General features: G+C 36.2%; 1 protein-coding gene across 4 annotated transcripts in view; it reads right to left on the reverse strand.

Annotated features, from left to right (window-relative positions):
* Window positions 1-7256: 7256 nt before the first annotated feature.
* The window catches only part of LOC120552510 (cadherin-7-like), a 160044-nt gene continuing 150827 nt past the window's right edge, over window positions 7257-16473 (reverse strand). For all 4 annotated transcript variants that reach the window (XM_039790630.1, XM_039790632.1, XM_039790631.1 and 1 more), the window contains one exon: window positions 7257-7820. In XM_039790630.1, coding sequence (XP_039646564.1) covers window positions 7306-7820 — 515 coding nt within the window. In that variant the 3' untranslated portion in view covers window positions 7257-7305. The remainder of the gene's footprint in view (window positions 7821-16473) is intronic.

The following is a 16473-nucleotide window of genomic DNA, read 5'->3' on the forward strand; positions in this document are numbered from 1 at the left end:
TAATATGACTATTTTCTATTATTATTCATTATATGTCAGTTGGGCACCATTTTAATTGCTCCAATTTTTTTTACAATGAATTAAGAGCAAAAGTATGAATATCATCATACCTGGATGTTTACGGTTGCATAAAACAGAGGGCAAATACAAGCAACAATAAAAACCATCACATTCATTTTGATGAACAAGGCAGAAATGTATGGTGACAACAGGTGGTGAGAATGCTCTGCCCTGGGTATAATTCACAATTTCACAGAAGAAGAAGGAGGAGGACTGAGATGTTTTGATCGTCACTTCCGGTAAGTACATAAGGCAGTGCGCGATTTGAGACAATACTCTCCCGTCAAATTTTACGCACTATGCAAGTAAGTACATAGTGTGCGAAGTGCACTTCCCTTAGTGCACTACGGGAAGTGCGCGATTTGAGACACACTATATGACTTTTTAAGACTGTTTTCGACATACTATGACTGGGTGTCTGTCTGTGTGAAAAACTAATGATAGATAATATGTGAATTAACAACTGAAGGACTAGCTCACCCGGATAAAGTGCTGACTGCTGAAACTTAGTAATAAGAGGTTGAAGGATTAAACCCCAGTTCTGTCTGTATTTTCTGTCTTCAGTAATGTAAACACTAAATACATCTTTTAGCTCAGCAAGATAAGGTAGTGAAGATTTGTGGTTTAGGGTTCAGTTCCTTTGAAGGAGCAGTTAACTTTAAGGTCTTACTTTGAAAGGGAGGAAGTCAAATACACATCAAAACATCTGTCAGGTGTACCAGAGCAGATAGTTCAGTGTGATAGATTGCTGCTTTGGAAACCTCACTGGTTGAGGGTTCAAAACTGGCTTGCTGCCAACTTATGTACAAACAATTAGAATAGAGATGTCACTTTTTTTATAACTTTTTCGACATACTATACTCTGACTTTTTTCAGCATGAGCATGAGTTTTTTCTGACTTTTTTCCACATACTATAATATGACATTTTTTTTACTTTTTTGGACATACTATACTATGACTTGTTTTACTTTTTTCAACATACAATAGTATGATTGTTTTTTTCCGACATACTTTATTTTTACTTTTTTCGACATACTATACCATGACTTTTTTTTTTATTTCTACACAATATATTATGACTTTTTAACTTTTTCGACATACTATAATATGAAATTTTTACGACATACTATGACTTTTTCAACATACTATACTATGACTTTTTTTCAACTGGGCTCTTTCATTTCCCACGTTTTTTTGACATACTATACTATGACTTTTTTAGGACTTTTTCGAGATACTATACTATGACTTTTTATGATTTTTTCAACATACTATTACTTTTTTTGACATTTTTTGACATACTATACTATGACATTCTTTTACTTTTTTCAACATACTATACTATGACTTTTTTTGACATACTATACTATGACTTTTTTCGACCTACTATACTATGACTTTTTTTGACATACTATACTATGACATTTGTAGGACTTTTTCGTAGATACTATGACTTTTTTAAACTTTTTTCAGCATACTGTACTTTGACTTTTTATACTATACCAGACTTCATTTTTTACTTTTTTTAACATACTATAATATGAGACTTTTTCAACATACTATACCAGACTTTTTTGTACTTTTTTCGACATACTATACCAGACTTTTTTGTACTTTTTTTCGACATACTATACTGTGACATTCTTTTACTTTTTCTGACATACTATACTATGACTTTTTTTGACATACTATACTATGACTTTTTTGTACTTTTTTTCGACATACTATACTATGACATTCTTTTACTTTTTCTGACATACTATACTATGACTTTTTTTTGACATACTATACTATGACTTTTTTCGACCTACTATACTATGACTTTTTTTGACATACTATACTATGACATTTGTAGGACTTTTTCGAGATACTATACTATGACTTTTTTTTACTTTTTTTCGGCATACTGTACTTTGACTTTTTATGCTATACCAGACTTAATTTTTTACTTTTTTCAACATACTATAATATGAGATTTTTTCAATTTACTATTAAATGACTTTTTGACTTTTTCAACATGCTATTACTTTTTTTGACATTTTTCGACATACTATACTATGACATTCTTTTACTTTTTTCGACATACTATACTATGACTTTTTTTGACATACTATACTATGACTTTTTTGTACTTTTTTTCGACATACTATACTATGACATTCTTTTACTTTTTCTGACATACTATACTATGACTTTTTTTTGACATACTATACTATGACTTTTTTTTGACATACTATACTACGACTTTTTTCGACCTACTATACTATGACTTTTTTCGACCTACTATACTATTTCAATCAGGACAGACTCCGTTGCAGATATGCAAACGTTTAATAGAAGAAAACAAGTACATAGACATAAGTATTTGGAACATATGTAGTTTTTTGGAGATTAGTCTCCATTGGAAGGGTATCTATACAATTCTGTGGTTTAGGAAAACCAAACACATCCCCCAATGGAGACCAGACACCGGTGGCGGCAAGGGAAGGGAAGCCGGAGACGAACAAGCGCCGACAGCCAGGAGAGGACCGAAACGCCGGCCCAAGGCCGGGAGGAGAAAGGGGAGGAGGCGGGTCGCACTGAAGTCTGAAAACAACTGACAGAAGCAGGAGAGAAGACAGCTTTAAAACTCGGTAGTCAGCCGTGATTGGTTAGAACATAAGCGCCAGACTCTAAGTGGTTTACACCGTAACACCCACCGCCCAGCTGACAGTAAAAGGGGGAGTGACCACGAATGGGAGTCTCCCTGACTGAATTTACGCTGAGCTCCATGACTTTTTTTCGACATACTATACTATGACATTTGTAGGACTTTTTCGAGATACTATACTATGACTTTTTTAGGACTTTTTCGAGATACTATACTATGACTTTTTATGATTTTTTCAACATACTATTACTTTTTTTGACATTTTTTGACATACTATACTATGACATTCTTTTACTTTTTTCAACATACTATACTATGACTTTTTTTGACATACTATACTATGACTTTTTTCGACCTACTATACTATGACTTTTTTTGACATACTATACTATGACATTTGTAGGACTTTTTCGAGATACTATACTATTACTTTTTTTAAACTTTTTTCAGCATACTGTACTTTGACTTTTTATACTATACCAGACTTCATTTTTTACTTTTTTTAACATACTATAATATGAGACTTTTTCAACATACTATACCAGACTTTTTTGTACTTTTTTCGACATACTATACCAGACTTTTTTGTACTTTTTTTCGACATACTATACTGTGACATTCTTTTACTTTTTCTGACATACTATACTATGACTTTTTTTGACATACTATACTATGACTTTTTTGTACTTTTTTTCGACATACTATACTATGACATTCTTTTACTTTTTTCGACATACTATACTATGACTTTTTTTTACTTTTTTTTCGACATACTATACTATGACATTCTTTTACTTTTTTTCTGACATACTATACTATGACTTTTTTTTGACATACTATACTATGACTTTTTTTCGACCTACTATACTATGACTTTTTTTCGACATACTATACTATGACTTTTTTTTGACATACTATACTATGACTTTTTTTGACATACTATACTATGACATTTGTAGGACTTTTTCGAGATACTATACTATGACTTTTTTAGGACTTTTTCGAGATACTATACTATGACTTTTTTCAACCTACTATACTATGACTTTTTTCTGACATACTATACTATGACATTTGTAGGACTTTTTCGAGATACTATACTATGACTTTTTTAGGACTTTTTCGAGATACTATACTATGACTTTTTTTTACTTTTTTCGGCATACTGTACTTTGACTTTTTATACTATACCAGACTTCATTTTTTACTTTTTTCAACATACTATAATATGAGACTTTTTCAACATACTATTACTTTTTTTTGACATTTTTCGACATACTATACTATGACATTCTTTTACTTTTTTCAACATACTATACTATGACTTTTTTTCGACATACTATACTATGGCATTCTATTACTTTTTCTGACATACTATACTATGACTTTTTTTTTACATACTATACTATGACTTTTTTTCGACATACTATACTATGGCATTCTATTACTTTTTCTGACATACTATACTATGACTTTTTTTTTACATACTATACTATGACTTTTTTTCGACATACTATACTATGACATTTGTAGGACTTTTTTGAGATACTATACTATGACTTTTTTAGGACTTTTTCGAGATACTATACTATGACTTTTTTAAACTTTTTTCGGCATACTGTACTTTGACTTTTTATACTATATTTTTTTTTTTTTATATTATAACTTTTCAACATACTATACTTTGACTTTTTTCGACTCTTCAGTAATGTAAACGCTAAATACTACTTCGAACCAGTGCATTTCACGCTTCACAAAAAGCTCAGCAAGATAAGGTAGTGAAGATTTGTGGTTGAGGGTTCAATTCTTTTGAAGGAGCAGTGAACTTTACTGTAAGGTCTTACTTTGAAAGTGAAGAAGTCATATACACATTGAAACAGCTGTCAGGTGATAGAATGCTGGTTGGACAACCCCACTGGTTGTGGGTTTAAAACCTGCTTGCTACCAACTTATGTACAAATGATTAGAATAGAGATGGTTAGGAATTGTAGATATATACTAGAATTAGGAACAAAAGGTATTACTATGACTTTTTTTATGACATACTATACTGTGACTTTTTTATAACTTTTTTCGGCAAACTATACAGACTTTTTTACTACTTTTTCCACATACTATACTATGACTTTTTTGTGCTTTTGTTCGAGATACTATACTACGATGTTATTCGACATAATGTTATATGACTTTTTCATGACTTTTTCCACATACTATACTATGGATGTCTTATGACTTTTTCAACATATTATACTATGACTTTCTTGCCTTTTTTCAACATACTGACTTTTTTTTTTAACTTTTTTTGACATACTATATATGACTTTTTTGTGCTTTTTTTTTACTATACTTATACTATGACGTTATTCAACAATGACGTTTTATGACCTTTTTTTTTACTTTTTTCGAAATACTATACCTTTCTTTTACTTTTTTCAACATACTATACCAGACTTATTTTTTGACTTTTTTCAATACTATAATATAATATGACTTTTTTATGAATTTTTTCACATACTACTTTGACTTTTTTCGACATACTATGACTTTTTTTGTACTTTTTTTCAACATACTGTATATATTCTTTCCTGTTTTATATATATATATATAAAAATTATGTCAAAATTGTACTTGAGGTATAGTACAGAACTACAGTGAGCGTACTTACTTTTCATTACCACCTGCAGGAGATCTCATTTACATAAAACTGTCAAATAAATATATAAAATCCGAAAAATATTATGAACATTTTTAAAACTCTTTTGGCAGGTAGGGGAGATGTTGTTTAGGAGACATTTGGAGTCGTGAGCTCAGTATCTCCTGGTTCTATTCAAAAAATGATGAAGATAGTGTCATACTTACCATACATGCACATTGTTGTACGTGTTTTTATGTCAGGTGTCACATGAGGTGCAGCATTTGAGAACAACTTTAATGGAGCTTTCTTTGACTGCATGACGAAGGCCTGGCTAACTTGTAAAGCTCCTCAGATGGCCGACGGTGAGCCTCACAGTCATCACACATGCCTCTGTGGAGCGTCTCGATCAGGCCTTTCAACTACAAAAGCCTCATCAAAAAGATATGAAAGAAAAAAATCCCCTTCCCTCCCGCTCTCTGGTTCCTTGAGCTCCCCAAATGCACAGAGCAAGGTACCATTTTTATTTTAATCATTGATTATTTTTTTTAGTAGTGGTTGTAGTTTATTATCAGAAATAATCTTTATTGACTCTATGTTCAGATGGACTGAAAGAAATCCCTTCAGTCTTTTAAGGAACTGAACTGTCAATTTTATTTTCAGCAAAAAGGATAAAAACATCATTTGCACAATTCTGCCTCTTCGAAATAAATAGTAATACATATTGGTTGTACATGTCAACACCCAATTGTAACATCATTTGTTTAAGCTGGAAAAACAAATTATCATACAGTGTGTCCTTTCAACATCAATTAACAAACAAACCAAGGACATTATTGATTTCATTTCTGAATGGCAATATACTGTATGCTGGACTCTGCAAACTACAGAAGCAAAATCCATTTACTTACAAACTTCACCCAGTTAAGGACTGTCACTTCAGAAACAAATTATTTTTTCTAGAGTCTAAAAGGCGTGAATCAAGCACAACAAGGACTGATCCTTCAACATAGCCTCCTCATGTAGCAGATGATCCCAGGACCCCCTCCCCCCCCCGCCTCGTACAAAAGCAGATCAACCTTATCCTGACATTTTATAGCTCAGAAATCATACATTGGACTTGTCAATAGAAAGGTGGAAGAAAAACAGACTCTGACAAACACTACATTGCAACATCTGCAAAATGTATTGTTAGGAGAATAAGAGAAATTATACTTACTATACTCCTGTTTCACCCAGCGGAGCCACAAACTGACGTGTCATTCTTTTTATTATTTGCACAACTTAATGTCTTCACATCACTTCCTTAGCACATCAACTACTTGTTCAAACTGTATGAGTGCAGCTGCACTTTTCATATGTGTTGAGAGATATGAGTCCATGAATAATGTGAAAAATGTTTATGAAAAACAGCTTCTCATCACCCTGATCCCCAACCAAAAAAAACAACAACAAAAAAACACATAAATTGTGATTAGCCGTCAGGGGACACAGCATTTCATGAGAAATGTTTTTTGTTTTTTTTCAGCACAAAGATAGCACAAAGGAATGCATCAAAGCCAGAGTGCTGGGCCCGCGCCCATCGCTGGAATGAAAGGACAGGTGCCCCACCGTAAAAATGCTTCAATATGTATGCATTCTGCAGTCAATGTTTGGACTGGAGCCCAAAATCTGAACCCTTTAATGTCTTTTGCACACAAGGTCTCCTCCTCAGTCAAGCCACTTTTGAAGTCTGTGTCAAAACTCACCATGTCACGCTTTTAAAAAATCCACACAAGGAGGTAAACAAACCAAAAACCTTTTGAAGTCAAAGTGTTGTTTTTTTTCAATCTCTCTTGTGTTGTCTTTGAATTTATTTCCTCTGATGCACTAAGGCAGACAAAATTATTTTCTCTGACAATAAATTACTCTTATTTTTTTTTTTCCATAAGTCTGAGAAATGTTAAGAGAGACATTTAGGGGCTATGAGAAGACACTGGTGCCGTCACTGTTGCCATACAGGTCAGCCAGCTTTTTGAAGCGTGGTCCCCAGTTGCTGAGATAGTCATAGTTCTGATCTGAGTCTGTACTTAGTGACTCCAAAGAGCTTAGTGACTCTGCAACAGAGCCGCTGCCTTCAAAAGCATATGTCTGCAGAGAGTCATACGGGGGAGCTGACGGGTCCACATCAGCATCCTTAAGTCGCTCCCAAATAAACTCTCGAAACACCACGTTGTCTGGTAGGGATTTATAGGATGGGCGAGTAGTTGATGGGTAATGAAAGAAGGTGGGAGTATCTGGTGTGACGTCTCGCCTAACGTTGGGATCTCTGATGACGTTTAGGTTGCGGAGAGTAACCATGTCAAAGGCCTCTGTGTCCTCCTCTCCCCCACCCTCGTCGTCGTAGCGGACAATGTTCTCTCTGATGTCCCTCTCCTCCTCGAGAATCAGAGGCTCCTTCCTCCTCCGACGCATAGTCACAATTAGCAGAACCATCACTGCAGAGAAAGGGAGAAGAGATGTTGGAGTCAATATTGACTGACAACGTGCACATTTTCTGTGCCAGTCAGCTGGAAAGATGCAGGGATATGTGACTTGCTGAATACAGTGTGAAACTGATTCCCAACCAGGGGTGCATGTACACCAGGGGGTACTGCTGAACGTAATGGATAATTGGTTAAAACATCCAGCTTCAATCTCTCCAAATGATACTGGTAAAAATGAAAACTTAAACTTAAATCGACAGTTAAATTGTATGGTACATTATTGAAGCTTAACAATATCCACTTTTACGTAATTGTCAGTGATAAATAGCATCATGTTTAAAATCAAATAAAAAAAAAACTAATTTGAAACATGACAGCGGTGTCAGTGAGCGGGGTATTTGAACTCATTTGGCAGGGCTGTGACGGAACATCTGACTAAAACGGTTGGAAAACCACTGCACTATGGATCCAATTAGAGTTTACAAAACTAAACCTGCAATGTAATATATTGTGCCCCTCTGTGGTTTCCACCACCTACACTTTGCTTCTAGACTTCTAGTACAAAACTCCACCAAACTGGAATCTCTGTCCCTCTGAGATCTTACCAGAAGCCTTCCTCCAGCCCCTGTTCCCTCTCCCATACATTATTGCTGAAAATAACTCCACGCCCAAGCAAACTGGCAAATGTCTAATGATCTTCTATCCATCAATGTCACACTGGTGCCAATGAAATATCGCTCCGTGGGCCCATATTTCTTTTCCTCCTCGACGTCGAGCTCCTGCAGGCAGCTGAGAAAGAGGCCCAGGAACCGAATTCAAACACCACTTCACAACCTCTAATAAGGGAGCAAATGGAAGAGATGGAAGGGAGGGAAGTGTCACATGGAAAGGCTGCAGGAGATGAATGGGTAGCTTCCTGTTGGCTATTTGGTGACTGCTGGTACCATGCAGCAGTTTTTGTCAAAATACTTGGAATGGTCCCTCCAGTCTATCAACCACTGCTAATAACTGTAACATTTTTTCTCAGTGCTTTAAGATAGAACGGCAAACATTTCTGTGGAAGATTGTTTCCTTTAATTTCAAGAACTCAAGTCATTCTTTTATTCAATTCATTAGGGCTTCTCCAAAGGAAATTACAAAGTGGCACATTGAAATAGAATATTCTTAGTGCTTTCCAGCAAAGCTCTTTAGGGTTTAATGCCTCGAAGGCATCTCACGATGCGTCACAGACTGGAAGCGGGCCAACATCCAATCACGTCCTACTAGGATGAGCAGGTGGATGGCCGGGCATACAAATAGTGAGTTTGTGTCAGGTACCAAGGGTCCTTTAAGAAATGATTTCCAGCCCAGACAGCTAAGCAAAGACACAAAACCCTGATACAACTCTTCATAACACATTTACTGATGATGTACACTAAATGAAAAACAGAAGCGAGGGAGATCAATTTAGTGTTACAAAGGCTTTTTGCTGTAATTGAATTGTTTAAAAGATTTACCCGGTCCAAACAATAATGAACAAGGTGAGTTTTCTGTGCTGCCCTTTTCTTACATGCATCATTGAATGCACTTTCTCATTAGAGTATTTTTTTCTCTCTCCATGCTGTGTGGATGTGATTATTCACTCATTTTGTGTCTCTGTGCTGCAGTGCAATTTCTAAGAGAGGTATCAATCAGCAACTGTCTGAAAAGAAAAGAAGGATTTATTTTTAAACTTTTCTGCAACAGTTGTGGTTATGTTATTTGGTTATGAGCAGTGGGGGAGGATGTATTCAGATCCTTTACTTAAGTAAAAGTACTAATACCACACTGTAAAAAATACTCTGTTATGCATTTAAATTCAGTTGGTACAAGGTAATGTCACATACTTCAATGCACCAATCAGGATTTAGCAACATTTAAATCAAAATATAATGACAGTTGTTTAATTGCTGCTTATGTTGCCTGTTTAACTCAATTAATATATACAGTGTATATATATATATATATATATATATATATATATATATATATATATATATATATATATATATATATATATATATATATATACATACACTTTTCTAAACTTAGATTTTTGCTACTTAAACGTCATTCCTATTCAATGTCATAAGAAATACTAAAGTTTTCAGGAGCTTTAAAGCACACAGTGGTCGCTGAGGTTGAAAAAGGATGTCCCACAATAATTAGGTGTGCTCAATCAAACTATCAATACAAATAACTTGTCAACTGATTGTTATTGAGAAATTAGTGTACAGTCAATTGTTTCTTAAGGCCATTCAGAACTCTTTATTTGACTGGACAGAGCATCCTGCCACAGTTAGGTTCTGATTAGTCTCGCATTGCCAGACCTTCCTCCACAGCACCGTGGAGGAGATCTGAGGAGCAGTTAACCATAGTCCTCATAAATCCACCAGAGTTTAAAATTCCAGCTAGGGCTGAACGATTAATTGCATTTGCAATTAAATTGCCACATGCTAAAATTAGATTTTCTAATCACAGAGGCTGCGAAGTTTCTGCAAACCGTCACATATTGTGTAAAATGTGCCTTGCTAATGTCGCTTCCTCACGGGGCAACACCACTAACCTCTATCACCACTTAAAAAAACACCACAAAGCCATGTACAATAATTGCATGGCTAAAAAGCCTAACACCAGGGTGTCAACTGTCAAGTAAGCGAAATACCACCCGACAGGAATCACTGACCGTGTAACTCCGTATGAACATACTTCAGTAACAGAACATGGAAATTACTATAATACTACTACTACTAAATTTATCGCGAAAGAAAGGATGCACCTCAGTACGTGACCAAGCCTGGGCTGACGGCTTTGATAAATAAACTGGATGAGCGGTACAACATGCCCTCCGCACATATTTTAGCCAGGTGGCCATACCAAAGCTTACACAAAAACTGTGAACAGAGAGTCACAGCGGAGCTGAAAAAAAGGAGTATTTTCTGCTGCTACAACTGATGTGGTCAAGCCGTAGGATCACTGTGGCTGGCACTGCCATACTCGTTGTGCACATACATATTTAAAGACTGTCCAGTAAAGTTCACAGACAGTGTTTAAAAAGTGCTTTTATGCATGATTACTGACTTTAATATTAACGTTTACACCAGGCTTATTTGTCAGTGCTTTATGTTGTCATGGTAATTATTACATGTCATTGTATTACAAGGCTGGACGTTTAACAAAACAGTCACTGTGATTAAAGTAGTTTATAAATAAACAATGTCATTCATATAAATTCATGCATCGCCTAATTTAATCAATATAATCACAGTAAAGGACAGTTTGTTTAATCCATCTAATAAAAAAGTGTGTTAGTCATACAATAATTTTTTTGTCTTTGTTAAATAATACAGCAGATAATGAGCTTAAAAAATAATAGCATTTTAAATCGCAATCGCAAAATTGGTCGGAATTAGATTATTTTCCAAACTTGTTTAGCCCTAATTCCAACACAAAGAAAGCAGAAGGTAATGGATATCCGGCTGAAAGAGGGACATCCGGCGGAATTACCGCCAGCACTGGAGCAATCCCGGAAGTGGAACGTTGTGGACATAGACTAGCTTCATTTGAACCATCACTAGCTCTCATGCGACCTCATCAACATGACAGATATCACTCTCCTGCATGGATGACATTGCAATAAAATGCATTATGCACCGCAACTTGATGAAGGGCATAGAAACAATAAGAATCCTCAAACACAAATGCTCCAAGTTATTGGCATCTTTATCAGTGCTGCTGTATGTTTGCTGCATGAATCAAACATATTTTATGGTTTCTTTGTTGTTGCCGATGTTATCTGTCACACTGTGTATCTGTCCAGATTATATGCTTGTGCTTCTTTATTGTCTTGTTTTTTTGTTTTTATTTTGTTCTATGTATCCTTCTGCAAGCTGTTAACATTTTTGTTCCTCCCAATTCCCTAACACAAGGTCTTTTTAGCTTTTGCCAGGCTGTCATTATGAAGACAAATCTCTTAATTGACTCGCTAAGTAAAAAAAAGGGCTGATTACCTTTTCTTCTTTTATTTTTAGCATGTCAACCAGTGTGATATCAAATAATTACACAGTTTAAACACACAAATGTGCAGCTTACAATGTGCACAGTGGAGCTTAAAGATCAGATCTAGAAAAAGAAACTGTCTGCCGTCTGAATACAGACACATAAATAGAGACACAGACAGAGGGGCTAAAGCGGGAGACAGACGGTAAAATAAAAGACAGATGAATGGACATGTAGATTTATAGAATGAGTCAGATAAGCAATACTCAGACAGAAATAACTGTCTGGAGATTTGGAGTGCTACGTAATGTCCTAATTGGCCCTCTGGAGGATTGAGCCATACCTGACCTGTTCTTGGGGGAAACAGGCACTGGATCTTAACAAGATAATGATCGTCTCAGTGGTTTGGATGCATCATCCAAAAGTGACAGTATCATTAAAAAAAGGTTTTAAATGACATTTACAACAACAAAAACCAAAAAACAGTTGTACCGGTGCATTTTCAGAAATATTTCTGCGAGGAGTAGAGGACAAGCTCTGTAATTAAATCTAAAAATATCAACCTATGATTAATGACCACTTAGCTTATGAGTACGTAGAGCCAAAGCTAATGTGCATGCAGCTCTGTGTGGATTAAAGGAAACTGCACACTTTGAATCAACTATTGTGATTGAAGCTCCTAGACACAACTGACGAATCCTGTGGCGCTCTGAAGCGCTCTCCACTCGCACCATTGTACTATAGTTATTAGACTGGCGACAGCTAACTAGAATCATTGCTGCAGGAAAGAGTGTGTGATGGAGGAGAAAAAGATACAGATTAAGAGTATTTTTACTTTTCTATTTTCAACATTTTAGAGGGAGATACTGTACTTTTCGCTTCCCTATATGTATTTGAAAGCTTTAGTTACTTTGCAGATTCAGATTATTAATACAAAATATAAATCAATTCATAGCTTACAATATAATATTACATGTTAAGATACCCAGAAGTATGTAAAGTAGTTGACATTGACATGACAGCTCTAGCTTTACCAGCTGTAACATTAATGAGATGAAAACATTAATGTATCACTAATTAGAATCCAATAATATAATATATGTTTTTTCTGAAATGAGCCATTCTGCATCTGAGTACTTTTACTTTAAGTATATTTTGATGGTAATACTTTTGTAATTTTACTCAAGTACTCATGTAATAGAGTATGTTTATACTGAAGTATTACTACTTGTACTTAAGTAAAAGATCTGAATACTCCACCAAGACAGCATCTGAGAACGACAGCAGCTTGGGTCTTATTCTGGCTCATGTCTTATCCAAAACAACACAATCACATGCAATCACAGCCTCAATTGCTACCTACAGATTGAAAGAGGTCTTGATGGAAGAGCATCAAGGAAGATCAGAATAAAGGATCACACATGGGCTGTTAATACAAGGGAAGAAGGGAGGGGGGGGAGGGATATGCACAAAGAGGAAACAGAGAAAAGAAGGAAAGAGGCTGATCCAATTGAGCAAAACAGACTGATGGGGACAACTAAGGACACGCACGCACGCGAGACACACAAACACACACACACACACACACACACACACACACACACACACACACACACACACACACACACACACACACACACACACACACACACACACACACACACACACACACACACACACACACACACACACACACACACACACACACACAAATGGCGACTTGGAGGTATATTAAACTGGAGGCCATTAGTTCTAAGCCTGTGGCCTCAGGCCATGCCGTGCAGAATAGAGCCAGCTTTCATTAGCGATGCTGAGTTCAGGGTTGCAGCGCCACATATTTCCCCCTGTTGCTCTTTTGAAGTTTTCATTTACCAAGAAAAGTATTCTCTGTTGCAACACAAGGAGGGCAAACTTCAAGGGCTGGAATAAAAAGCAAAGTTGACCCCATCAAAGAACTCATTTCGGTTATGCCGTTTAGATCCTCTTCAGCTTTCAATGAAGATCACCTAAGCGTTAAACTACGACGCTTTGTCTGTGGGTTTTATGAGCAATAATGCAGCCGGGATGTGACAGCTCAGTGCTGCATCATCTTTAAGGTTATGTTAATGAATTCTCATTTACAAGTCTCTTTGCTTACATCTTGGTATTACACTAGAAAACAGAAGTAGAGGAGTGCCTGTCCTTGAAATACAGTATTCCATACAGTACTTCTCTCTATGACCTCGATGAAATACTATATTCAGTATACTACTACTCTATATAAAATACACTGAAAAGTATCTGGGGGAAGGCCCCATGAGAAGCTACTTTTAGGAGGGAAAATTATTTAAAATCTAAACTCTAATCACTGATTCAGGCTGCCTTCCTTCGGGTACTGCATTCCTCTCAATGAAATTACACTATATTTTTCAGTATAGTGTGCTCAAACGCAAGAGGAGCACTGTCACATAAATTACACATAATCATAACTGGCAAAAAAAGGGTTAAAACAAACCCTGCTGGATACTTAAACATAAAGTATAAAAACCTTATGTTTATTTAAGTGTCCAATCAAGTAAATGTAATGCCATCACAGCCAGTCTGACAAATGTCTTGCATTTGTCAAACAGAATTAAATATCTTCAATAAAGTCAAGGTAAAAGCCTTGGGTGATCACATATTCCATCAGACCCATAGAATATGTTTGTATTATCTACTGGGTCCAGATAAACACGCAGGCAAAAATAGAAATACTCCTCCAAAACCCAGTATGCCGACTCTAGTTAAATGATCCTGTTGGCAGGATTTCAGTGGTATTTTACTTGTGAACAGCCAGGCTACTATTCAGAGCTGGCTGACCTCGGTCACATGTATCTACCAAAGAGGAAATATGACGGGAAGATATCTCCCTCCAGGTTTGACATGTGCAAGACCTCAAAATGCAACTCTGTTTTTGGCAAAGCTTTCCTCATACATTCACCTGCCTATTATGCATTTTGCATAATAGCGAAGATGAGTCTGAATAGGTTGGTAATACTGAGGTAGTGCAGCACTCTGTAGCTGACATCTATCTATCTTAAATATGAACTTAAATCCAAACCGTAAAGATTGTTGGCTTAAATATATTCCAGCTGCAACGAAGCCTGCGAACTACTTCAGACAGACAACTCGAAAGTAATGCTAGTCTATTTAAGCTATCAACGCCCTGCCCACTCTTTTGATTTGCTTAGGGACTCTACAAACATTATTATGGGTCAGAGAAAGAGGAGGGCTTGCATTTTTTCTTTCTGCTGAAAGAAGAGTAGTCTGAATTTTATTGGAGAGCATGCAAGGGTTATTATCCCAGACTCATTCCTCCAAGAAATAATGATCATCTGATCTTAACATAGGCTATAGCATCATCTGATTCCATTCATATTCTGTTTTATTTCATAGCCTAATATTCAAAAATAGAGAGTGGCTGGAATATTTGTACATTTGTTATTCTTGTCATTATTATATCATTTTGAGATATTGGAAAGGAGGGCATTGTGTCTGTTTTGTTTTTCCTTTAAAAGTGCTCATATTATGCTTTTTGGCTTTTTCCCTTTCCTTTATTGTGTTATATATCTTTTTGTGCACGTTATAGGTTTCCAAAGTGAAAAAGCCCAAAGTCCACCACAAAGGGCGTTGGAGCATCTCCAACAGAAAACACTGTTCACAAACTGCTCCAAACAGCTCTGTTGTAGTCCAGCCTTTACTTCCGTGACAAACGTGCGTCACTTTGTAACACAAATTGTTGTTACAGTGCTTGCCTAGCTGCTAGCATGGCACTCCCTCATGCTCTGCTTCTGACTGACTAGTAGTCCTTACCTAGCTACTGCGCATGTGCGAACAGAGAGCTCACCACACAGGGTGAAAAGAGAAACTGCAGCAATGTGCAGTAAAACCAAAAGTAGTTTTTATTTTGGAAAATTAAACCATGTTAACCTATTTTGGTACAACCTCTAGATACAATTATAAACCTGAAAATGAGCATAATATGAGCACTTTAAGTCAATGGGAAGTTCCAGAGAAGTTATAAGTAACACTGGGTTGGTTCTTGAAGATTCTGCCCCCTCCCTAATCATTTTCAGTCCCTAATGTGATTTGCTTACTATCAGTAGCTGCCGCAGAAACTTTCTGCCGTCAGCGCCGCTGCTGGTCATATTTAACATGCATAAGGTTCGTGTAGTGCTTCCTGCTGCTGCTTTGTCCGGCATTCAGTGATTTGGTATCGCTTGTTGTCTGTCATATTAGCTGTTAGGGCTAATCGACTTGGCTACATACACACACTTCAAGCCTAAACTATTGTGTTCCTGCTTTGTTGTTAGAAATGTGTGACTGCAGCAACTCTCTACAAAGGCTATACTGATCACTGCTTCACTTCTCAGTGCATAATATTTGCTACAGTAATATTAGGGGCGTTGAAGTGAATCATTGCATCGATGCATTGCGATGCAGACCTGGAAGATTCTGCATCGATGCAGTGACAGACCATAATTGATTATTCTCTAATGATGTTACTTGTTGATTTTCCAGTCGCTGTTTTTTTTGTTTTTGCCTTTTGTCGGTCGTCTGCTGTGTTCAGACTACGCTACAATCAGGAAGTTTATTTTTCAAGAGCAGATACAATAAGTATCATATATAG

Source organism: Perca fluviatilis, chromosome 22 (assembly GCF_010015445.1).
Source record: "Perca fluviatilis chromosome 22, GENO_Pfluv_1.0, whole genome shotgun sequence".
NCBI lineage: Eukaryota > Metazoa > Chordata > Actinopteri > Perciformes > Percidae > Perca > Perca fluviatilis.